General features: G+C 44.1%; 3 protein-coding genes and 1 pseudogene across 4 annotated transcripts in view; 2 read left to right on the plus strand and 2 right to left on the minus strand.

Moving 5' to 3' along the window:
• The window catches only part of LOC113051069 (coiled-coil domain-containing protein 122-like), a 2,537-nt gene extending 1,421 nt beyond the window's left edge, over window positions 1-1,116 (minus strand). Inside the window, exons 1-3 of the mRNA XM_026214680.1 lie at window positions 1,101-1,116; window positions 744-849; window positions 1-110 (exon numbers count right to left, since the gene is read on the minus strand). The exon at window positions 1-110 is cut by the window's left edge and continues 289 nt beyond it. Coding sequence (XP_026070465.1) covers window positions 1-110; window positions 744-849; window positions 1,101-1,114 — 230 coding nt within the window. The 5' untranslated portion in view covers window positions 1,115-1,116. The remainder of the gene's footprint in view (window positions 111-743; window positions 850-1,100) is intronic.
• Window positions 1,117-3,535: 2,419 nt separating this feature from the next.
• On the minus strand, window positions 3,536-5,913 carry LOC113050109 (tumor necrosis factor ligand superfamily member 11-like; annotated as a pseudogene).
• A 516-nt stretch (window positions 5,914-6,429) lies between these two features.
• On the plus strand, window positions 6,430-12,652 carry mtrf1 (mitochondrial translational release factor 1). Its single transcript, XM_026212794.1, has 9 exons — window positions 6,430-6,898; window positions 7,063-7,151; window positions 7,912-7,993; window positions 8,070-8,177; window positions 8,251-8,423; window positions 8,510-8,627; window positions 11,583-11,719; window positions 11,859-11,957; window positions 12,324-12,652. The coding sequence occupies exons 1-9, from the start codon at window positions 6,610-6,612 to the stop codon at window positions 12,423-12,425; spliced, it is 1,197 nt and encodes a 398-aa protein (XP_026068579.1). The 5' UTR covers window positions 6,430-6,609; the 3' UTR covers window positions 12,426-12,652.
• Window positions 12,653-12,785: 133 nt separating this feature from the next.
• Window positions 12,786-24,800, plus strand: slain1b (SLAIN motif family, member 1b). 2 transcript variants are annotated; one of them, XM_026212795.1, is made up of 8 exons: window positions 12,786-13,280; window positions 14,286-14,422; window positions 16,076-16,210; window positions 16,454-16,576; window positions 22,319-22,636; window positions 23,558-23,692; window positions 23,793-24,045; window positions 24,181-24,800. In XM_026212795.1, the coding sequence occupies exons 1-8, from the start codon at window positions 12,934-12,936 to the stop codon at window positions 24,221-24,223; spliced, it is 1,491 nt and encodes a 496-aa protein (XP_026068580.1). In that variant the 5' UTR covers window positions 12,786-12,933; the 3' UTR covers window positions 24,224-24,800. The 2 variants fall into 2 exon arrangements, with proteins under 2 accessions (XP_026068580.1, XP_026068581.1); XM_026212796.1 differs by lacking the exon at window positions 16,076-16,210.
• The last annotated feature ends 486 nt before the right edge of the window (window positions 24,801-25,286 follow it).

The following is a 25,286-nucleotide window of genomic DNA, read 5'->3' on the forward strand; positions in this document are numbered from 1 at the left end:
CTGCGCTGAAGCTGCTCCACATCACACTGAAGAGCAGTGAGCATCTTCTCCTTCAGCTTCACCTGAGAGCACACAGACTCACAGCTCCGGTCCAGCTGCAGAAGAGATGCCTGATGGGAAACAAACACCTCAGCATCCGCTTCAGATGGAAGGCTAAAATCTGTCATCATTATGAGTTAAACAGTCAAAATGATGACTTTTAACATCTTAATTATGACTGAAAAGTCTAATATACGGCATAAAAATAATAATAATAAAAAAAAGTTCAAATTATGCCTGGAAAAATCTAAATTATGACAAATAAATTTGCAAATTTGTAATCTCATAAATGATGATTTATTGTGTCATAATTTCAACTTTTTATTTAAACAATATGCAAAGAATTATCTCATAGTAGGCCATAATTTCAACGTTTGATGTCATAATTAAGACTTTATAGCCTGGTTTCACAGACAGGGCTTATTCATGAACATTACTGGTGTGCATCTTGAGACGAAACATGAGTGCTGACATACTTCAAGATCAATCAGTGATCAAAGTCTGTTTAAGATGAAGCAGCTCAGACTTACTTCTAGTCTAGGACTAAGCTTGAGCCTTATTTTACATTTTTGTCAAATTATTATGACTTGGTCATAATTTTGCCTTTTAAAGTTATAATTGATTAAATTACTCTCGGAAATGTGTGTACACACACTGATGTATGACTGAGTGTTTATTAGTGATGGACTCCAGTGCGCGCGCACCTGCAGTGTGTCGTGCTCGCGCTGCGCGTCCCTCAGCTGACTCGCGCGCGTCGCCCCCTGCTGGAGAAGCTCGTGAAGCGCGTCATTCAGAGGAAAATCCTTCTGTCTGAACAACAAAGGTCTGTTATTAGCTTGTGATCATACAGTCTATGCACGTGATGAGGCCTGAGGAGCTACAGTCAGACTCTATAGATTAACGGCTGATTTAGTTCCTTTCGGAAAAGCTGTCCACTAAACGAGCGCCAAAACACGAGCCAAACTATTAGTTATCAAACATTAAACCCAATTTTGCCATTTACTCTGTGAGCTGATAGAAATTTACTCAGTCTTTTGTGAGAAGTAAGTTAGAGTTGATACCTGTGATCCTCCATTATTCGGCGGGAACCAGGAATGGCGGGAAGAGCGCGAGCGCGTGCACGTGTGTATAAAATAAAACAACAGTAATACATTAAATCATAATAATAATTTATGTTTTATTAACAATAATAGCCAGGAATAAAAAAAAATGTGATTCACAGCAGCTCAAAACTTGATAAACTCTTTAAAATGTGTGATTTTATATATATATATATATATATATATATATATATATATTGTAGTTAGATAACACTATCTTAATGACATATTTAAAAAGCAATGCAAAAGTGTTCAAAACATCACAGATAAGCATATTATTTTTTGTATTTTATAATACTCTAGCTTATAATAAATCACTGACATATTAAAAGTCAGTGTAATGAAGGTGGAGGTTAATCAGTGATTTTCATTCAGCTGACATGTTTTTTTATTGGTCAGAACAATGTTTTGATATTTTAAGTATGCTATAATTTATATGTTTCCTGAAGAGTTTATGCTTTATAAGCCTTTTATTGTTTAAATGTTCAGTTTAGATTAAAGTGAGTAAAGTTCCCCAGCGCTGGACCCTGACCTTGACCTTTGTTGTCTGTGAGGTCAGTCTGAGCTCAGATGGGTCTGATATATGATTCTGAACACACTGATTTTTTATAATCGCAGCTCAATACACAGTGAGGATCTCCTGCGGCGTCTGGATCTGATGTGTGTGTTTGATGTTATTTCAGTGTAAATCTTGCTCCAGATCAGAAGCGGTAGTGTTTGAGGTGTCTGTGTGTTATTGTGTCATGATGGATGTTTGATCTAGATCCTCAGCTCTCGTACAGACACTGTTTACCTCGTTCTCCTATATCTGACATGTCTTCAGCCTGCACTCGATTGTTTGCCATCTATTTCTGATCCTGCTCATGTCAGAGGAAGTGTCACACATTGTTCTCTGGACACAAACAGGATGAGACGCTCAGATGGGTTTTTCCCAAACGCTCCTGATGTCCACGTCACAGCTCTGTTCAGAGGACCGTCCAGATGGAGCTGCTGACCGTGGTGCTGAACCATCACCCAAACTAACTCAAAATACTTGATGCTATTTCAGTTTATGGCTGAATTTTGGCAGTATTTTAGAACATTTGATACAATTCAATCAAATCCAGTATTTGTTGATAATAATACAGCCTATCAAGAAACTTATAACACATTTTTTCTGTCTTATAAAACACCACAAGTTTAAGAAGGTGGGGAAAAATCCCCAAGTATCAAATTTCTTTGTTAAGTTGTTAAACTCTGTATAAACAAAGTCGTTACGTATTAGTCAGTTTGATAATATTAATAATTATGAACTTGAAAGCCCTCTCTGGGTCTATAACTGAAGACAGCAAATTAAAAGCATTTAAGAGTTGACATGTTGGACTTTATGTTAAAACATCTCAAATAATATTAAAACACACACACACACACACATATTTGAAGCATGTAACCACTAATCCTGCTGAATACAGACATATGGGCTGAAGTCATGATTGCTCTACATCTGTGTGTTTCTCAACACGGTTGGTTTTCTTCTGCTGTTACGCAATAATAAAGTACTGCTGAGAACAGTTAAGACCTACTTGTAAATAACCATACAGAAACACAGGATGATGATGATGATGATGATGTGTTCATCACATCACAACAATCCACCAGAGATAAGCACTTCAGGAGTTTATTAGAATGACTGAGCATACAATTCATTTAAATCCAGTTAAATATAAAACTAAATATAGGGATGTAACGATTCATTCAACGCACGATTTGATTCACCCATCTTTTTTTTTTTACAAATGTAGATTTAAGACAAATGATGAACGAAATGTGTCCGATTATTATTGCTTGGACAAAATGCTGCACATTTCATTGTGAAATTGAAATATAACACTAAAATAATATCCTAATATAGCACTTTTGGTTTTGATTGCTATTATTGTCCTCATTTGTAAGTCGCTTTGGATAAAAGCATCTGGTAAATGACTAAATGTAAATATAATGTAAATGTAAATAACAAAACTCAGTTTAAATTTTAAAACAAGCCCCAAATCAAAAAAAGTAACACAAATTTAAAAAAAAAAAAAATCTCTTCATGTAAACAAAATAAGGCTTTGTCTGTGCTTTCCATTTAAAATGAGAGGTAAGCACTGCATTTTAATCATGAGCCAAATAAATATGCTGCATACATTCAACAGGAGCAGTTTTTAATCTAAATTAGATTGAAGCAAAAATAGAATGGTTTGACTTCAGTTTTGTGAAACTGCATAAAAATATCTGTATGAAACCGAAACAGCGGACGAGCTGAACGAGACGCAGATCCACTCTCTGCCAGCAGGTGGAGCTTAAAGTGTTTCCTTGGTTACCACTGTAAACACAGCAGCGCTGCACTTATGAACAGCAGTGATAGTGTTTCCTTGGTTACGCTGTAAACAAAGCGCTCTCTAATGAACAGCAGTGATACATTGTTTCCTTGGTTACCGCTATAAACACAGCAGCGCTGCACTTATGAACTTTAATATGCATCATACAGAGGCAAGATGGAAAGAAAAAATACCATCCAAACTTTTCTAAAGACAGTAAGTTCCTCTCAGACACACATTCATAGAAACTCCTCCCCTAATTGAATCAAGATCTGTTTAGCATCTCAACCGAATTGAATCATCACATATTTGAATTGATTTTCAACCGGCTCGCGGTTCATCTTTACATCACTAACTTAATATATACATTATGTAAATTGTTATGCTATTTTCTGAATTTGAAAATCACAGAGCATCACTCTTCTTCATTTGCTGATCCTGAAAGCCCCAAAGAAGCTTCCTTCAGCCTCGGGGTCCAGCATCCAGGAGTTGGACACGCTGACGTACAGAGCGTCTCCGGGCCGCAGTGAGAACACGCCGCCCTGCTGCTGACAGCACATGTGATAGCCTCCTCTCCTCCACACGCGTGTGCTGCCTGTCTTCATCAGCACCGACGAGCTGGACGCCGTGCTCCGAGAGAAGCGCTACTGATGAATGTACTGGATGAGCTGCACAGCGGTGAGAGAAGATCCCGGACCAGATCCAGCGTCCGTCTCCAGGCTCTCATAGTGACGGAAACAGGTTTTGGCGTATATGTAGTACAACCCCGGTTTCTGGACAAGAATCCGTCCATGGCGATAACCCAAGTGCGAGAGATGACCCTGGTCAGGGTTCCAGTGGAGGACCGTGGCATGAGCATCTCCTGAAAGCGACATTATCATGTAAAACATTGCCATGTACAGCAGAGAGCGAGCAGAGAGATTTGAGTAGTGTTTACTTGGCGTGTGTCTGGATGGTTTGATTGGCAGGTGAGCTGCTGGTGACGACTGTCTGCGGTTCTTCTCTTCGTCATCTGTGAATCTCTCACTCAGGAGAGACTCTTTAACCACCGCCTGTTTTAAAACTCACATTAACATCAGACGGCTTCTGATATCTTTAGGCTGCTGTTTTTAGAAAATAAAAAATGGATAAACCTTCACTCAACCAAAACACAACTGAAAAGCAAGCAAACAAAACCTCATACCTCCGAGTGGTTCTTCAGCGCTGTGACTGAATCTATCTGGAAGAGATTAGAAACAGGCAGTAAACAAGCCTCTTCAGTCACATCCTAATGAGAAGCAGAAGAATCGCAGACTTCTGATGGGAATCATTGATTCCACGGTCATGAGTCACACAGACCCCTGCAGATCCACACTCACGGAGAAACCATTAAAACATGAACTCACTCACCGCTGCAGAACAACACAGCATTCATCTCTGACGTTTAGATAATACACTTTTAAAAATCCTTCATGGTTTCTAGATAAGACATTTTCAAATCAGGTTTAAATCAAGACACATTTATTTATACTGCACTTTAACAATACAGATTATGCTTTTAACTACACCACGATACATGACCGTCGTTCATCTGAAACTGGTCTGTTAACCATCCAATCATTCCAGATCGACGGGAGATTTGTCTTTTTCTTCACTCCAGAACTATTAAACTCTTTACCTGTTGAGACGAGGCAAGCGAAATCCCTTGGCTTTAAAAAAAAATAACAAATCTGGTCTTGAAACTCATTTCTGTTGGGTAGCTTTTACTTGAATTTTTGTTTTAGTTCCAAATTGTTCTATTTTTAAGTGTTTTGAGTTTATTTCTTGTCTTGCTTATTTGATCATTAGTATGGGGGTGTATGCTGTTTTATTTGTTACGTAAAGTCAGGTTTTGTTTCAGCTCGATAACAATGCCAGTGTTGCACAATCTGTCAAATATGAAATGAATGCAATAGCTCAAAGACCAGTTCTCAGCTTATGATTATTAAAATATATATTAAAATTAGAAAGTTTTGATTACTTCAGTCTCCCCACCACTTTTCCATAAAAAACCCAGTAATCCAGATGCAGAATCCCTTTAAGATCATACAAAAGAAAGTATGTGCAGTGTATGTGTAGTATGCAGTATGTAGTGTGCACTACCTGTGTGATGTGTCCAGTGAAGTGCAGCAGGAGAGTCACAGTGGACACGAACTGAACGAATCCGATCACTGTCACTGCCGCGAGCACGCGCACGTTCCACGCGTCCATACTGACTGATGGCGCAGTGCACACTACTGAGTCCAGTGCACTAGTGCAGCTCTCTGTCCGAGGGCTGTCCTTACCGCTGATCTGCTAGGTGGACCCACAACAATCATTTATAGTGATTTGTCTGTGTGTCTCTCACGTGACACTGGACTAAACTCAGACGAGTGTAATCAGTGCAGGAACAGGGAATGATCGAGTGAGCAGATGCTTTGAAACGCAACACATGCGCGTGGACTACAAATCCCATGAGTCAACGCGATGGCAGCGTTTGTCAATGTTTTTATAGGTTTTGTCCACTAGAGGTCCAAAAACCCATTCCTCCATCGAGCCAAATTTCAAATCTTCGTTTACGCGACGCCAATTAACTAAGTCAAATAATTAAATTCAAATGTATTTGTATTGCGCTTTTTACAACACACATATCATTCCAATGCAGCTTTACAGACACGTTCTGTTACCAGAAATGAATGTGTCTATGCTCATTTCACAAATGAACAGTTCAAGATAATAGAATCATACAGGTAGCTAGAATGAATCAGTTTAAACAAATTAAAATCCTTCTCTGCAATCTCTGGAAAATTATTAAATTAACGTCGTGAACCGGTAAACACAAACCACTGTGATTAGACCATCGATCAGCAGCGCTGAGAAAAGTAACAGGCACCACATGGTTATAAACCACATTTGACCAATCAGAGTTATTGCCGGCCACTAAGCCCTGCCCACTACGTGTTCTAGTCCCTCCCTGTTTTCGATGGCCATGTGAGTTTGCCTGGTCTGTAGTTTCCTGTGGATGTCAACGGTGACTAACACAGGACCTCATTATTTACCGATGTATTATTAATCGATCGCAGTCTGGATTGATAGGTTTCGCTGTGATGGTCAGTTAGCGGCTAACACGAGAGATGGCGGCTCTGTGGCGGCTCGCGCCTCGCCTTCTGACCCTGAGGATCTGCAGATCAATCGGGCACAAGACCGACGAGCTCCTGAAGAACGAGTTGGTTCAGAGACACATTAAACGTGTGATCGACGAGCAGAAGTGTATTTCTAGTCGTTTAGAGAGCGGACAGGTGCCAGAGTCTGACAGGAGAGGGTTAAACCTGCGGCTAGTCGAAGTGTCGAAGATTGTCAAAGCGTTTGAGAAAACTCAACTAGCCTTCAGAGAGCTGACCGAGATACAGACTCTCATTCACAGTGAGTGACCCTAACTAATGTCAGCTCAGCGAGGAGAGAAACCCTGAAAATAACATGTCAATGTTTCAGAATCCAGCTTCACCTCTACAGAAGACTGTTGTGTCATTCATCTGTAAGCTGTAGATGTTATCAGGAGTTATTGAAATGTTCTTCATCTGTTCTAGACACCAGAGCTGAAGACCAGCAGATGCTTTTGCTGCTCCGAGAGGAACATGAAGAGCTGATCAGAAGAACAGAGAAGCTGAACAAGGAGGTTTGACTTGACTTATCTGTCAGGAAGTGTTGAATAGTTCACACAAATATGAAAATGAACTGTAAATGTGCTCGCCCTCAGGCCATCAAAGATTTAGAGTTTGTTTCTTCATCAGGTTTGTAGAAATGTAGCACTGCATCAGTGTCTCATCAATGGATGCTCTGCAGTGAATGGGTGCCGTCAGAATGAGAGTCTGATAAAAACATCCCAATAATCCACAGCACTCCAGTCCATCAGTGAACATCTGGAGAAGACAAAACCTGAAACACATCCAGCATTAAGATGATTTTAACTCAAACACATAGAGTCTATAATCCAGAATAACACTTCCTCCAGTGAAAAAGTGTTCCAGTCTGAATCAGGAGAGAAATCTGCAAAGATCAAGCAGCGTTTAAACAGATCTGTGAGAGACAACAGCAGATGCACTTTTCACTGGAGGAAGTGTTATTATGGATTATAGACTCTGTGTTTGAGTTAAAATCATCTTAATGCTGGATGTGTTTCAGGTTTTGTCTTCTCCAGATGTTCACTGATGGACTGGAGTGCTGTGGATTATTGTGATGTTTTTATCAGACTCTCATTCTGACGGCACCCATTCACTGCAGAGCATCCATTGATGAGACACTGATGCAATGCTACATTTCTACAAACCTGATGAAGACACAAACTCATCCTGATCTCAGATGAACTGAGAATGAGCACATTTTCAGTTTTGATTAAAAGTAATTAAAGCGTGTCAATGTTGATTTAATTTCCTCAGCTGATAGAGACGCTGGTTCCTGCTGATGATCTCGACAGCAGAAGCGTCATCCTGGAGGTGGCAGCAGGACGAACCACCGGAGGTTTGATCATCTTCAGATCAGATGCGATCGTTCTCTGACGGTGGTTTGATGCTCGTGTCTCTGTGTGTTGATGTAGGAGACATCTGCCAGCAGTTCACCAGAGAGATATTTGACATGTACCAGGGCTTTGCCTCCTACAAACACTGGGACTTTGAGCTCTTCAATTACACTCCGGCAGATTACGGTACGCTGTGTTACCCATCATCCTCTCTGAGTGTGTGTGTTGAGTGTGGCTGATGGTTTGCGTGTGATGTCAGGTGGTGTCCATCACGCGGCCGTGAGGATCTCCGGAGGGTCTGTGTACCGCTGGCTGAAGTTCGAGGGGGGGACACACCGAGTGCAGAGGATTCCTGAAGTGGGTCTGTCGTCACGCATGCAGCGCATTCACACGGGAACCATGACGGTCATAGTGCTGCCGCAGCCTCGTGATGTCAGGCCAAGCTCCAGTGTTTGAATAGCATTGTGTGTGTGTGTTTAGTGCTGTTGTGAGTCTTATGATGTTTAACAACTCTACAGGTGGACATTCACATCGCATCTAAAGACCTGCGCATCGACACCTTCAGATCACGCGGTGCAGGTGGTCAGAGCGTCAACACCACGGACAGCGCTGTCCGCATAGTTCACCTGCCCACAGGTGCGTCTGAGCTAGTGTCCCGCTACAGGTGCGTCTGAGCTAGTGTCCCGCTACAGGTGCGTCTGAGCTAGTGTCCCGCTACAGGTGCGTCTGAGCTAGTGTCCCTCTACAGGTGCGTCTGAGCTAGTGTCCCGCTACAGGTGCGTCTGAGCTAGTGTCCCGCTACAGGTGCGTCTGAGCTAGTGTCCCTCTTCAGGTGCGTCTGAGCTAGTGTCCCGCTACAGGTGCGTCTGAGCTAGTGTCCCTCTACAGGTGCGTCTGAGCTAGTGTCCCGCTACAGGTGCGTCTGAGCTAGTGTCCCTCTACAGGTGCGTCTGAGCTAGTGTCCCGCTACAGGTGCGTCTGAGCTAGTGTCCCGCTACAGGTGCGTCTGAGCTAGTGTCCCGCTACAGGTGCGTCTGAGCTAGTGTCCCGCTACAGGTGCGTCTGAGCTAGTGTCCCGCTACAGGTGCGTCTGAGCTAGTGTCCCTCTACAGGTGCGTCTGAGCTAGTGTCACGCTACAGGTGCGTCTGAGCTAGTGTCACCACTACAGGTGCGTCTGAGCTAGTGTCCCGCTACAGGTGCGTCTGAGCTAGTGTGCTACAGGTGCGTCTGAGCTAGTGTCCCTCTACAGGTGCGTCTGAGCTAGTGTCCCGCTACAGGTGCGTCTGAGCTAGTGTCCCGCTACAGGTGCGTCTGAGCTAGTGTCCCGCTACAGGTGCGTCTGAGCTAGTGTCCCGCTACAGGTGCGTCTGAGCTAGTGTCCCGCTACAGGTGCGTCTGAGCTAGTGTCCCTCTACAGGTGCGTCTGAGCTAGTGTCCCGCTACAGGTGCGTCTGAGCTAGTGTCCCACTACAGGTGCGTCTGAGCTAGTGTCCCTCTACAGGTGCGTCTGAGCTAGTGTCCCGCTACAGGTGCGTCTGAGCTAGTGTCCCGCTACAGGTGCGTCTGAGCTAGTGTGCTACAGGTGCGTCTGAGCTAGTGTCCCTCTACAGGTGCGTCTGAGCTAGTGTCACGCTACAGGTGCGTCTGAGCTAGTGTGCTACAGGTGCGTCTGAGCTAGTGTCGTGCTACAGGTGCGTCTGAGCTAGTGTCCCTCTACAGGTGCGTCTGAGCTAGTGTCACGCTACAGGTGCGTCTTAGCTAGTGTCCCACTACAGGTGCGTCTGAGCTAGTGTCCCTCTACAGGTGCGTCTGAGCTAGTGTCCCGCTACAGGTGCGTCTGAGCTAGTGTCCCGCTACAGGTGCGTCTGAGCTAGTGTGCTACAGGTGCGTCTGAGCTAGTGTCCCTCTACAGGTGCGTCTGAGCTAGTGTCACGCTACAGGTGCGTCTGAGCTAGTGTGCTACAGGTGCGTCTGAGCTAGTGTCCCTCTACAGGTGCATCTGAGCTAGTGTCACGCTACAGGTGCGTCTGAGCTAGTGTCACCACTACAGGTGCGTCTGAGCTAGTGTCCCGCTACAGGTGCGTCTGAGCTAGTGTCCCGCTACAGGTGCGTCTGAGCTAGTGTGCTACAGGTGCGTCTGAGCTAGTGTCCCGCTACAGGTGCGTCTGAGCTAGTGTCCCGCTACAGGTGCGTCTGAGCTAGTGTGCTACAGGTGTGTCTGAGCTAGTGTCGTGCTACAGGTGCGTCTGAGCTAGTGTCCCGCTACAGGTGCGTCTGAGCTAGTGTCCCGCTACAGGTGCGTCTGAGCTAGTTTCACCGCTACAGGTGCGCCTGAGCTATTGTCACCGCTACAGGTGCGTCTGAGCTAGTGTCCCGCTACAGGTGCGTCTGAGCTAGTGTTCCGCTACAGGTGCGTCTGAGCTAGTGTGCTACAGGTGCGTCTGAGCTAGTGTCGTGCTACAGGTGCGTCTAAGCTAGTGTCGTGCTACAGGTGCGTCTGAGCTAATGTCCCGCTACAGGTGCGTCTGAGCTAGTGTCCCGCTACAGGTGCGTCTGAGCTAGTGTCACGCTACAGGTGCGTCTGAGCTAGTGTCCCGCTACAGGTGCGTCTGAGCTAGTGTCACCACTACAGGTGCGTCTGAGCTAGTGTCCCGCTACAGGTGCGTCTGAGCTAGTGTCACCACTACAGGTGCGTCTGAGCTAGTGTCCCGCTACAGGTGCGTCTGAGCTAGTGTGCTACAGGTGCGTCTGAGCTAGTGTCGTGCTACAGGTGCGTCTGAGCTAGTGTCCCGCTACAGGTGCGTCTGAGCTAGTGTCCCGCTACAGGTGCGTCTGAGCTAGTGTCCCTCTACAGGTGCGTCTGAGCTAGTGTCCCTGTACAGGTGCGTCTGAGCTAGTGTCCCGCTACAGGTGCGTCTGAGCTAGTGTCACCACTACAGGTGCGTCTGAGCTAGTGTCCCGCTACAGGTGCGTCTGAGCTAGTGTGCTACAGGTGCGTCTGAGCTAGTGTCCCGCTACAGGTGCGTCTGAGCTAGTGTCACCGCTACAGGTGCGTCTGAGCTAGTGTCCCGCTACAGGTGCGTCTGAGCTAGTGTTCCGCTACAGGTGCGTCTGAGCTAGTGTGCTACAGGTGCGTCTGAGCTTGTGTCGTGCTACAGGTGCGTCTAAGCTAGTGTCGTGCTACAGGTGCGTCTGAGCTAATGTCCCGCTACAGGTGCGTCTGAGCTAGTGTCCCGCTACAGGTGCGTCTGAGCTAGTGTCACGCTACAGGTGCGTCTGAGCTAGTGTCCCGCTACAGGTGCGTCTGAGCTAGTGTCACCACTACAGGTGCGTCTGAGCTAGTGTCCCGCTACAGGTGCGTCTGAGCTAGTGTCACCACTACAGGTGCGTCTGAGCTAGTGTCCCGCTACAGGTGCGTCTGAGCTAGTGTGCTACAGGTGCGTCTGAGCTAGTGTCGTGCTACAGGTGCGTCTGAGCTAGTGTCCCGCTACAGGTGCGTCTGAGCTAGTGTCCCGCTACAGGTGCGTCTGAGCTAGTGTCACGCTACAGGTGCGTCTGAGCTAGTGTGATCGGGACTCTCTTGTTCTCAGGAACAGTAGCTGAATGTCAGCAGTTTCGCTCTCAGCTGCAGAACCGTGACACAGCGATGCGTGTGCTCCGAGCCCGACTGTACCAGAGCATCATGGGACGGCAGACTGCGCAGAGGCATGCCGCACGTAGACAACAGGTGAGTTACCTGTCAGATCACATAAAGATCATCAAACGATCCTTTACTGCAGTTAAAATCTAGAGTTTAGACACTTAATAAAAGCGTTTAATAACATGAACAGGCTCTATTACATTGTAAATCTGTTTATGTCTCTCAGGTTGGTACTCGATCTCAGTCAGAGAGAATTCGGACTTATAACTTCAGTCAGGATCGTGTGACGGACCACAGGATTGCTTATGTGACTCGTGACATCAAGGTAACGCTCTGAACCTGCTGCATTAATAGAACATGTGCTGCATCTGTCACTTAACCCTACTAAATGATCAAGTCTGATTGGGAAGTCATGGCCTAGTGGTAAGAGAGTATGACTCCTAACCCTAAGGTTGTGGGTTCGAATCTCGGGCCAGCAAAACCACGACTGAGGTGTCCTTGAGCAAGGCACCGAACCCCCAACTGCTCCCCGGGCGCCGCAGCATAAATGATGCTCACTGCTCCTTGTGTGTCTGTTTGATCACAGAACAGCAGGCAGGGGGTGCAACTGAGTCTTGTTCTCAGAGTCGACTTGGATCCATTAATACTGTGTGTGTGTGTGTGTGTGTGTGTGTGTGTGTGTGTGTGTTAGGAGTTCATGAGGGGAGGCGAGGCTCTGGAGGAGGTGCTCAGACTCCTGCAGGAGAACCATGAGAGAGAAGCTCTGCTGAAACTGGTGCAGAACATCAGCTGATCAACAGCCTGAAGAGAAATCACTGACATGAGGATAATGAACACATATTGTGTCTTCATGACTGCTGTGTACATATTTGATGTCATTAAATTATTTTGATACTTTAATCATTAATGTCTGAGTTTGTCAGAATCACTACAGACGTTCCAGTAATGAAGGTCAAATGTGTGCAGCACAAGTGTGATGTTGAAAATAAAATAAAAGTGCTGTAAAAAATAAAATAAAAATTGTGTGTGTAGAGAGAGTTTGTGTGTGTGAGAGCGAATGTGTGTGTGTGTGTGTGTGAGAGAGAGAGAGAGAGAGAGAGAGTGTATGTGTGTGTGTGTGTGTGTGTGTGTGTTTGGTGGAGAGAGAGAGTGTTTGTTTGGTGGAGAGAGAGTGTGTGTGTGTTGGGTGGAGAAAGTGTGACAGTCTCGTCTCTCATTGGCTGATTGTCTCTCGTGCACTGTGGCGCCGCTGCTCGCGCGCTCTTCTCGGTGATCTTCACCGGGTGTGTGTCGGTGCGCGGATGGAGGCGGCGGTGCTGAAGCCGCGGATGATGGCGGATGCTCGCGTGGAGCGGGAGGTGCAGAAGCTGCAGGAGCTCGTGCGGAAACTGGAGCGACAGAACGAGCAGCTGCGGACGCGCGCGAACATCGTTCCGCCCTCACCGGCGTGCTTGCGCGCGACCTCCCGCTGCATCCCGAGCCCGGCGCCGAGCCTCGCGTGCCAGTATTTCCCGCCGGACGATCCGTTCCCGTATTTCCAGCCGCATTCCGCCGCGGATGACGAGGATGATGAAGAAGATGAAGAGGACGAGCTGATGCTGCTGGAGCTGGAGCGCGTGAGTCCGAGCGGAGAGTCTGAAGAGACCTGGTGAGAGTCCTTTGTGTTATTATGAGCCGAGTCTGGATTCACACTGAACACCAGCATGATCCGGATCAGGCCACATTCTGCTGTGTGCTTCAGTGCTGAGTGTAACTGTTGTCTCCACACACACACACACACACACACACACACACACTGATCTAGATAGTCAACAGCATGAGGAGCAGTGAAGATGACAGGTGAACCAGATTCAGAGCCCACTTCACTCACTCTCTCACTCACACACACTCACACACACACACTTCTATGAGGACGTGTTTCTGGCAGGACTGCAGTCATTAACCAGCACTAATGTCTGAATTCAGAGCTAGTTCATTATGAGCTTTGTGCCCAAAACAAGTCGATTTCTTGGTTCTACAGACTTTAGTGCATGTCTACAGTGTGAACTGGTTGAGATCAGCACATGTTGATGTGTGTGTTATCTTTCTAAAACGCTGAATATTATGACAAAGTGTGAAGATGAAACCCAGTGACTCTAGATTCCTTCACGTTTGAGAACAGAAAAAGAGATGCATCTGTAAGTTTTAGAAAACTCTTTATTGAACGAAACATTGTGATCGTTCTCCTGGATTTGTGTGCGGTGTGTTTCAGAACACACTTATAAAGCATGAAACTGAACACACAACAGCACGTGTATTATGCCATAATTTTGGGTCAAGCTCTGCTTTTGGGTTTGAGTGCTGTTCACATCGAGCGGATTGAGATGAACGTGAGCTCCAGATCCTCAACAGAAGAGCTCGTGTTTGTGCTCAGGACGTTCAGTCTTTATTCTATATTCAGAAAAATTCACTGCGTGGTGAAAACAGAGCTAAACTGGGAAATTGAGTAATTAGGAAGCCGATTAAAGCGTCTGTCTTATTTCAAATGCGTCATGGGTCAGTCATGAAGCCAAATCATGTGTCTGAAGATTAGTGTCTTGTAAAAGGATTCCTCTCTGTCTGAGGACCTGAACTCATGTTCACTTCTATCAGACGAGCTGTGCTCTCTCCTCAGGCTCTACGAGTCTCCCAGGTCTCATCTGTGGTCCGGCGCCGGGCTGGACGCTCTGCAGTGGACTCGACATGTTCTGGATCAGCTGCGGCCCGAGCTGGACGCTGGACGACACTCGCTCGGCCAAAGACTGGAGTCTGGTACGTCTAACAGACCAGAACTGAGTCTGATTACTGTATGAAAACACCAGAACTAACGTCAGAAGAGATTAATTTGCTCTCTTATCACATCAACCACCTTCATGATGAGACAGACGTCCATCCGGTCGCAAAGAGTCTCATGTCACACCAAACCCATAAGACTTCTGTTTATCTTCAGAACATAGATGAAGATATTTATACAAATATTTCAGTATTTAATGTTCATGCATCCACATTTTCTTTAGAGAATGTTATATCTTCATTTGTGATCAGAAGTGTAATGGGTTTGGAGTTAATTTAATTGTAAAGCTCATTTCTGATGCAGGCAGACATGAGCAGATAAAGCTAGACTCCTGTTAAACCTCTCCAGAGTCTTCAGGTCTAGTGTAGAAGCATCCAGGGTTCAGATCAAACAGTCAGCGGTGGGTTATTTCAGAGCCTGAGGGTTTTTTTTTGGTGTACTGTCTCTTTAAATTTTACCTGCTACACACTGAAATATTAATGGTATTAATTGGTTCATGATAATTTCCCTTAATATATTCAGTGATAAACCTAATGGGAAATATACTGTACATATTTACTTTTTGTTCTGTTTAGGATAAATCTATGAAACTTAAAATATTGGTAAGCTGTTTTTACTGGTGAAGTTGTGGCCACCACAGCTGCTGGTCTTTAACTGAGTGTTTTACAGCATGTGAAGATGAGTCTTTATCGTCCAGTGTGTTTGTGATGGACGAGGTCAGAGCGGCCGATCGAGGTCACATGAGGAGGATTATGGGAAGGGCGCTGAGCTCTGCGTCTTAATGCGGCACATATATAAACACAGGAGCTCAGAATAACCAGCATCTTATTAGTGAATCGTGTTCAATCAGCTGGAGGCGGAGCCATCATGAATATGTAAATGAGAGCGTGTGACGGACAGCTCTGGCTCTGGGACGCGTGTAATGCGTTCAGGATTTAGTCGTAAGCTCGTTACTCAGCTAAATAAACCCTGTGTCACATTCACAAAGACTCCTGAGCTGGTCCCAGCGTTAACCCTTTACTAACCAGTGCTCGGGCTTCGCTGCTATATTCGGACTGAAGGCGGGGGTTAGACGAGCCGTAACCATAGCAACTGTGTTTACATGAAAGGAGTCGGCCGCTGTAAAGTGTGTTATTACTGTTCAGCAGATTCATCACTAATGTGCGGGAATATATTCATGTTTGATAATGGACTGGATGAGCTTTTACTGTCATGTGCTCATCAATAAGAGGACAGACTCAATGCTCAGAGAGAGAGAGAGAGTGTGTGTGTGTGTGTGTATGAGGGAGAGAGAGAGTGTGTGTGTGTGTGTGTGTGTGTGGGTGGGAGTGTGTGTGTGTGAGAGAGAGAGTGTGTGTGTGTGTGTGTGTGTGTGGGTGGGTGGGAGTGTGTGTGTGTGTGTGTGTGAGAGAGAGTGTGTGTGTGTGTGTTTTGAATTAATTGTTGTCTTCAGTCATCTCTTGTGTCTCTGACACTCAATGGCTGTCTGTCCCATCTCTAAACGCTTCTCTTAAAATCTCACTCACACACACACTCTCTCACACATACAGACACACACACACACACACACACACACACACACACACACACACTCCCAGCGGCCGGTGATGTAGTTGATCTCTCTCCTTCAGTCAGTAGATGGAGGTCAGGCTTCTCCTCTCCTGCTCTTCCTCGTGCTCGTGTGGTTGGAGTTTCTCCTCTCTGCACCTCCTCTCCCTCCAAACCCTGTGCTCCCCTTCCCAGCAGCACCTCCTGTGAGAGAGCAGGTAACACACACACACACACACACACACACACACACACACACACACATACACATCAGAGACAATGTGATTACTGTGACATGATTTCCAGCAGCTCGCCTCGACCGGTCCAGACTGTGAATCCAGCCGATGTTCTGTGTGTGTGTGTGTGTGTGTGTTGAGTCTGATGACATCACGTGATCACGTCTCCATGGCGACACCCAGTCCCCTGCTGCTGATGTTGTGTGTGTTGTGTGTGTTCCTCAGGACGCAGCGTCCGGCGCGGTGTGGACGGTGATGTGAGCGAGCCGGACCGTGACTCTGTGACTCCCGGTTACCGTCTGCAGGACCTCACGGACGTCCAGGTGATGGCCCGACTGCAGGAGGAGAGTGAGTGACAGATCCACAGTGTTAGATTTTACTGTATTTGGCTGAGCAGTAGTTTGGGTGGCTCGCCAATGTACTAGATTTCTCTAATACATAAAATAAGTAAGCTTGATCAAAGTTCTTGTGGGGAGAAGAATTTATTGAAGGTAGCAGTGTAGCAGTTCTTCAGCAGGGATGTTAGCATGTCATCCTTCATACAATCTTAACCCAAAGTACTGTCTGTGAGAACAGACCTTTATACCTGTTAACAAATGTGCTACAAACAATACAATAACACCCCATGGAGAGACAATGATAGTGTAACCTTTTGATGACTTGAAAGGATCTCTCCCATGGAGAGCCCATTCAATGACTTGATGTTGACCTAAGAGGCTGATTATATGGGCCAGTTGTTTCACACTATTGTGAACAAAGTACAGTTGCCTACAGTTGATTCCAAATACATCCAACCAAAGTTAATTAAAAACAAATAATCTTTCAATCCCCCCTTTGATCATTTTTGATCACACATAATAGAAAGAACATACAAAACAGTTATAATTTTAGTAGTCATGTACACATGCTGTATACAGGTTCCTTCTTGCAATACTTTTCAGTAATCATGAATACAGAATGCTGCATACAGGCTCCCTTACTTAAGATGACAGAATAAGAGTTCATGGTGAGGTTTGCATTATCTTTAATGCCTAAGTTCTTTTTTATTTTAATGTTGCGATCTTGTGGAAGTGACGAATGTTGTTGTGTTCTGTGGATGTTAAGGCATGTTTATCTAGGTGGCCAGTGCAGTTTGGTCCAAGCGTTGGATATCTTTGCTCATCCTCTGAAACGCTGGGACACCTACAATCACACCAGAGAAAAGGGAAACAAATCTTTCCAAAGAAATAGTTTAAACAAAATATGCCTAATTACCAATATAACTGTCCCTATTTAATGTTGGCAGGACACTACAGTGTTTATCAGTGGTGAAATGTTCATGTCTTCGTCCTCAGGCGACAAGCTAGAGCCTAAAAACTCTAGTCCCACCATATTTGGACTCTGAAAAACACTACTGCCATCTATCCCTCATCTCTAGGCAAATTCACATCAATCCACTCATTGTTTCCCTGTGCCTTAACTGCTGTGTCAGTTACTAAAAGATACTCAATTGGTCTTTCCCATCTGTATTCTTGTTGCGACACATCAGTTTTTTTAATCTTTACCCATTTGTTGGGCACTAAACCATGGCTCCCTTTTGGAGGTGCCAAAACTTGATTCTTGGCATTGTGTACTGCCAGACTGAGTCTTTCATCAGTTTGGACAAGGCTGTCAGATGTTAGATTTTCAGTGGACATGGGCCGGCCTGTGACATGTTCAAAAGGGCATAGTCCATTTTCCTTGTGGTTTTCCTTAAGGCATCGGTTGTCATCATGTTTTTTTACATCTTCCATTAACAATGATGATTGTTTCCTGGCCAATTCAATTTGAATCTGTTTACTATGTAGAACAGTTTGTGAGTTTTGCTGAAGTTGTCTTAATGCCGCTGCATGTTTACCTCTCTCCTTTACGGCTTGTTTAGCAGCACTGTCTACTAGGACATCCTCTGTGGCTTCAGTTGTTGAGGTTTCATGGAGTCCATCAGCTTTTGGATAAGATGTCACTAGCTGGTGCTGCAGAGAGAGGTTCTTCAGTTTCCCTGTGGCTCCACAGCATTTAGCAGAGTCTGTTTTTGTTTGGCTGTCAACTGCTGAAACCTGTTCAACAGGTTGTCATCATCACTTTGTCTCAAACTCAGCTTACAATCACGAATCCAGTGTCCTTCCTCGTTGCAATGTCTAAATCTTTCCTGAGTTTTCTCTCTTGAGTGTCTCTGATATTCACTTTTTTCGTATCCCATTGTCCTGTTGTTGTATGACAAGGTTTTGGATTGTAAAACTCTGAGATCGACTTCCTGTGTTCTTTCAATCTTTGCTGACCATTCTACAATCTGCATAAATGTTGTTCCAGTGCTGTCCCAGTCATCATACCTGATTTTAAGAGTTTTAGAAACCTCAGGTTTCAGTCCATTCACAAATATGGTTTTAAAAGGGATGCTAGTGTCTTCACAGAGTTCTTCAATGTTGTTGTTCAAACCAGCATGTTCCATCCAAGTTTGTCTGAAGCGTTCTTCAAACTCTGCAACACTTTCTCCTGTCTTCTGCACACAAGAGGTAATTTTAGCCCAATTAACCTCTGCAGGTTTCAGTTCAAATAAGAAGGTTTGAACCGCTTCCCATCCAGCTTTAATGTTTTCTTGAGATTCACCAATCCTTCTTTCAACACTTTCTGTAAGTCGTTGTTGGTCATTATCTCTTAAGTGCACATTAACAATCATCACACTGTCCAGTGGATGTAAATTGTAGATTTTCTGCAAGCGTTGAAGAAATTGCCATACTTTCCGTGGTTGCTTGTACACATCTGGCAATTCTTTTGACCATTTGTCAACTTGCTCTGGAGTAGCTGGCTGGTATGTTCTGTATGGAACATATTTCTTTATTACCTTTTTTACTGTGCGAGTTCGTCGTTCACCATCTTCCTCATACTCCTCTTCATTTTCAGTTTCAGTTCTTCTGTTCTTAATAATTACAGGAGCAAGTCTAACCTTCAGTTTGTCCTTTGTAATTTCAGTATGTGTGTTGATATCTGCATCACTGTTATCAGAGCTGCTTGAAGCTTTTGATTCCAGTCGTTTGGAGAGCAAAGTTAACAACTTGTCATTCTGATGTAACAGTCTTTCTTTGTCCTTTTTTACAGTCTGTAATTGTTCAGCCAGTGCTCGAACCTTTGCTTTCTCTGCTTTTTTCTCATGTTGTAATTTGTCAGTTTCACATCTCTGTAGATGCTGTCGAATTTGTTTGAGCAAAATTACAGACAAGCCATCTCTGTTGGTGTATGTCCTTAAGCGCTGCATCTTTCCATAAGCCCTTTTAATGTCCGGCAAAGCCCATAGTCCACTCTCTGAGTACTTGATGCTGTACTTCTGGCAGATGTCATCATGGCACTTCCTCAGTCCCAGCCTTTTGTCCAGATATGCATTCAGATTCTCCAACATCTGATCAATGGTAACATTTGGAGGTTCTGTTCCATGTCTTTCTGTTGTTGGCCTCAATGCATGACTATTGCCTTTGTTTTGTGCAGACTCAGCCATGGCGAATACAGGAAAAGTGCCCTCAGAGGTGTGAAAACAGAACAAAAGGTGTTAGAACTGTTAAAGGTACTTATTCAGATTTAAATTCACAGCAGTCTGTTAGACTGACCATTTTCAGTTACACAGACAAATCATTAGTTTAAAAGCTCAGCTTAGTTTTCAATCTTCCATTTAAAACGAAACATTTACATTCAGGCTAATTTTCCTTGTTTAATGTCTGAATTGAGTTCTAGCTCAGAAGGCTGAATGCCTTTTTCAAATTTGTCCCTTAGACAATTTACATTATATATATATATTTTTTTTTTCTGTATTTTTATGGAAGGCAAACAAACTTATAGTTTCATGGTTTTATGCCATCATCTTCTAATTCGGTTTGAACATTAATTTAACTCTACATTACATATCTACATTAGTGGCTACTGAATTAGCACCCAGTCAAGAATTCCCAATTCTTGCAGCAACATCAGTCCCAATTCTATCTATGACTCCTACAGTCTCTGGAGAAATGGACTAAATTGTTTTTGTTTTTGTTTTTTTTTACACAATTCCTACAAACAAAAAGAGAAAGGACCAAGCTTATGCTTCTACAATCTCTTGATTACTGGTCTAAATTGTTTCTTTCACACAATTCCTACAGACAAAAAGAGAACGGACCAAGCCTCTGCTTCTACAATCTCTTTATGAACGGACTAAATTGTTTCTTAAACAATTCCTACAGACATAAAGAGAAAGGACCAAGCCTCTGCTACTACAGTCTCTTGATGAACGGACTAAATTGTTTCTTAAACAATTCCTACAGACTCCAGAGAACAGGATTAAGCCTATAATTACACATCTATGGCTCCTACAGTCTCACGAGAACGGACTAAACCTCTTTCTTGAATGATTCTTATAGACTCAAGAGGACTGGACCAAGCTATAAACACTTTTTCTATAGCTCCTACAGTCTCAGGAGAATTAACTAAATCATTTAAAAGGTTCCTACAGACTCAAGAGAAAGGCCTAAGCCAAACATTTCTTAAACAGTGCTACACTGGTTATTATGGTTACACTACACACATCAAATGATCTGCTTACTTATGAAAAAGTGTTCTTTTAAGTTCTTTTAGAGAGCTGATAGTTTCACTCACCAAATTAGAATCTTTGAGAAAGGATCAAGTTGATTCAACTTATGCTTATGTCCACAGATGCGGTCTGTTGATCTTCAACACAAAAACTGTAGAATTTCCAAAACTCTTTTGTTCACTTCTTGTTGCAATTGGTGAGTTCTCTTCTTGTCAGTCTCTCCTGGCTGGCTCCGCCAAATTGTTAGATTTTACTGTATTTGGCTGAGCAGTAGTTTGGGTGGCTCGCCAATGTACTAGATTTCTCTAATACATAAAATAAGTAAGCTTGATCAAAGTTCTTGTGGGGAGAAGAATTTATTGAAGGTAGCAGTGTAGCAGTTCTTCAGCAGGGATGTTAGCATGTCATCCTTCATACAATCTTAACCCAAAGTACTGTCTGTGAGAACAGACCTTTATACCTGTTAACAAATGTGCTACAAACAATACAATAACACCCCATGGAGAGACAATGATAGTGTAACCTTTTGATGACTTGAAAGGATCTCTCCCATGGAGAGCCCATTCAATGACTTGATGTTGACCTAAGAGGCTGATTATATGGGCCAGTTGTTTCACACTATTGTGAACAAAGTACAGTTGCCTACAGTTGATTCCAAATACATCCAACCAAAGTTAATTAAAAACAAATAATCTTTCAACAGTCACACACACACACACTTTATTAATAGTTTAATGATGAAAGACGATTTCAATTTGATGTGTATTTAAATATTATACATATTACATTCTGAAAAATATAGGCATTTATAAAGTTTATTTATTGGGTTCCATTAAGAACCTTTGAAATCCATGAACTAAAGGATATTTATAGTGACACAAATATTCTTTGTTTTTCAATAAACGTTCTTCACATTCAGAAAACATGGTTCTGTTAGGAGCTGATCACTGAAAGGTTCTTGAGGGAACCAAAAATAATCCTCCTGTTTTTATGCAAATTGAGATATTGCATTAAAAACATGAGATGGAAATACCAAGATGTGCATATATCCCTAAAAATTTTCATAAACCACACACGTGCTCGAGTGAGTCTTTCATTTCTTTATGTATTTTGCGCCAGCTTCACACAAGCTCATGGTTTTGTTCTTTTGAAAACACACACGATGGAAATGTGCTTTATTCGCAAAAGTTTTTTTAATTTTGCTCAAGTTAAATTCACAACTTTGAAAGGCAACATACTGTAGCTACAATAGTACATGGCTTTATTTGAATAAAAATCGGACATAATAAAGTGCATGACCGTAATCTTATTTTAATGATCTTATTTTGTCAGGATGTGTAAACCACCAGAGAGAATAAAAGCACGTGCGTGTAGAATATTATACCAGTAATTCATCCATCTGTATGATTATTTTGAATAACACGTGTGGTGCATATTCACCCTAAATCCACAGGACAGACTTAAGAAATAAAGAAATATTTCCAGAACTGTACTCTCATGCTGTGTTTCTCCGTCAGGTTTGCGTCAGGACTACGCCTCTTCCTCCTCCTCTTCCTCTTCTTCTTCTGTGAACCGTCGCAGTGCCAGCTTCTCCTTCCAGTTTGGCCAGCGCGGTGATTTGCACCTAAACGAGGAGGAGGAGGATGAGGATGAAGATTACGGTCAGTTACCGCCGCCGCAGCCGCGTCTGAGTCGAGCCGGAGCTCTGCCGCATTCACAGACCTTCAGCAGCCTCAGAGACTGGACGCGCAGCAGCACGCCTCGCTCCAGCGCAGCCCCGCAGACGCAGACGCAGACGCAGACGCAGACGCAGACGGGCCTCCGGAGCAGCTCCGGTCAGATCCTCACTGATATTACACTCATTAACTAAAGCAGAGACGGGAGTCAGTGTGAACAATCCACAGCGCCAGTAAACTCAGTATACACAATAACGCAGAAAACACCAATCACAGCCCAGTATACAATAATGATGTCAGGAGACTTTTAACAATAACTTTATAATGAGAGAAACTACTGTTCAGAGATTTGGGGTGTGTGTGTGTGTGTGTGAGAGAGAGTGAGTCTGTGTGTGTGTGTGTGTGTGTGTGTGTGAGAGAGAGAGAGAGAGAGCGAGTCTGCGTGTGTGTGTGAGAGAGAGAGAGAGAGTGTCTGTGTGTGTGTGTGACAAAGAGCGAGAGAGTGAGTCTGTGTGTGTGTGTGTGTGACAAAGAGCGAGAGAGTGAGTCTGTGTGTGTGTGTGAGAGAGAGAGAGTGAGAGACAGAGAGAGTGTCTGTGTGTGTGACAGTGTGTGTGACAGAGAGAGAGAGTGAGTCTGTGTGTGTGTGTGTGTGTGTGAGAGAGAGAGAGAGAGAAAACCTGTGTGTGTGTGTGAGACAGACAGAGAGAGAGAGAGTGAGTCTGTGTGTGTGTGTGTGTGTGTGTGTAATCCTTCAGCCATCAACTTCCAGAAATCAGTTGAAAGTTGAAAAACTTGAATGTTTTAAGGAATATGTGATGCATCCAGTGATCGTCCGGATGGGCTGATGGGTAAAACTCTGATGTTCAGATGTGAATGTCCCTCCTGAGTGAGTCTCTAAGCGTCTTAATATATAACACACACACACACACACACACAGCCGTGTCTCAATCCTCTTAAAGCACATCAGATGTAACTGGGGTTTAATCTGATGTGAACATGTTTCATCAATGTGTGCGCTTCATGTTTATCTGTCATGCGTGTGATTGGCTGATCTGACAGGAAGTGCTGTTCCTCCAGATAAGCTGAGGAGGAGTATGCCGAACCTGCTGGTGTCTGCGGCTCTGAGTCCGGTGTCGTCGAGTCCAGCGCTGAGGAGCAGCCAGAGCTTCGAGTCGTCCGGTTCTCTGACCGTGACGCGTCTCCAGAGCAGCAGTAGGTCTCTCGCGGTCACTCGTCCACCGCGGCGTCTGCAGCTCTGTGTCCATCTGATGTGTGTCTCTGTGTGTGTGTGTGTGTGTGTGTGTGTGTGCAGTCCCTGCTCCAGCGCCGCTGCAGAACCGCGTGCAGAGCCTCGGGAGCTTCTCGTCCCGTCAGCCGCTCAAAGCCACCGCGTACGTCAGCCCCACCATCAAGAGCTCCTCGGTCAGCTTACAGAGTCTGTCGGTCAGCGAGATCCCTAAAGCGTCCGTGTCTCAGGTCCTGTCCCGCAGCGGTCTCCCGCGGCCCGCGTCCTTCATCGCCAGCAGCTCCAGCTCTCGCAGCAGACTGACCGCACCTGTGCGCAGGTGACCATCACACCCAGAACACTTCACACACTCAGAGCCACTTTAGTGTTAAACATGTAAAGTGTTACAGCTGTAACAGAGTCATGTTTGATTCTCTGTGTGTGTGTGTGTGTGTGTGTGTGTGTGTGTGTGCAGTCTGCTGACTCCCCCCAGGAGCTGGCGCGAGGGCTGTTTCTGACCGCTCTGGAGTGTCCTGCAGGCCGGGCCGCTCCAGTATCACAGCATCTCTCCTCCAGATGCTGCTCAATCAGGGACTCGTCTCTGTGCTAAAGCAATCCGGACGGAACTAAACAACTTGACATGGTTTGTACGATTGATACGATTCAGTTTCAACCGAATTTCCCCAGGGTTTTTTTTACCATTTACAGGTATGAAAGACTTTAATGTGAATATGTTTATATGATTAATAGTGCTATTTAACTTAGCATACTCTCTTAATCCCTGATCTGTATGGACCAATTATCGCACCATTTGTAAACATATAAATGTTTTGATTATAATTGTTGTTGTTGTATTAATTTGATGTTGCACTTTCACTGTTAATGTTTATTTTATCGTGGATGATTTCTTCTGGATGATTTTCGAAGGCCACAGGTGTAGCACTGTATAGTTATCTTGTTTCCTTTATTTATTATGTGAAATATATTTAAAAGAGCGTTCTTCATGTTTTGCACATTGTTTCTGTAAATGCACCACCGTTTTCTTCTTAAATATTTCTGTGACTGATATTTTAATGGGTGTGTCTGTATTTAAAGTCCAAATAAAGTTTTGTTTGTTTTTTATGATTGTGTGATGTTGATTATTTTATTTCTGTTGTGGGAATCTCTGCTTTACAGATGCATTGACTCATCTCACTGAGAGAGTTGTTCATGTCTGAGCAGCGCCCTCTACTGTACAGACCTGCATTTACAGCTGCCAAAAATATACATATTATATTCAAAACTTACAAGCCAGTACAGTTCAGATGAGAAAAAGTCATACATTACTTTCCATAAAAAGTAACTAAGTATTGCAAGTAATTACTTTCTTAGGGAGTATCACAATATTGTAACGTATTACTTTTAAAAGTATCTCTTCCCAAAACTCTGTAGTCTAGACTGCTTACAAAAACATCAGTGTGAGGATTTTTAGCACTGATTTTAAAACATTTATTTGATCTCCCTCAGGTTAGAGCCTTTATGATTTATTATTTAACACCTAAAGTAGGTCTGACGATCACCTCATGTTTTAATAAGATTCAA

Source organism: Carassius auratus, chromosome 31 (genome assembly GCF_003368295.1).
Source record: "Carassius auratus strain Wakin chromosome 31, ASM336829v1, whole genome shotgun sequence".
NCBI classification, from domain to species: Eukaryota; Metazoa; Chordata; class Actinopteri; order Cypriniformes; family Cyprinidae; genus Carassius; species Carassius auratus.

Excerpts from the sequence above, each read along its gene's own strand:
- mtrf1 (XM_026212794.1), top strand. The coding sequence starts at position 6,610 with ATGGCGGCTCTGTGGCGGCTCGCGCCTCGCCTTCTGACCCTGAGGATC. Across the intron at positions 6,899-7,062 it reads GATACAGACTCTCATTCACA|ACACCAGAGCTGAAGACCAG; the intron begins GTGAGTGACCCT and ends CATCTGTTCTAG. Across the intron at positions 8,628-11,582 it reads CATAGTTCACCTGCCCACAG|GAACAGTAGCTGAATGTCAG; the intron begins GTGCGTCTGAGC and ends TCTTGTTCTCAG.
- slain1b (XM_026212795.1), top strand. The coding sequence starts at position 12,934 with ATGGAGGCGGCGGTGCTGAAGCCGCGGATGATGGCGGATGCTCGCGTG. Across the intron at positions 16,577-22,318 it reads GGCCCGACTGCAGGAGGAGA|GTTTGCGTCAGGACTACGCC; the intron begins GTGAGTGACAGA and ends TTTCTCCGTCAG. Across the intron at positions 22,637-23,557 it reads GGGCCTCCGGAGCAGCTCCG|ATAAGCTGAGGAGGAGTATG; the intron begins GTCAGATCCTCA and ends CTGTTCCTCCAG.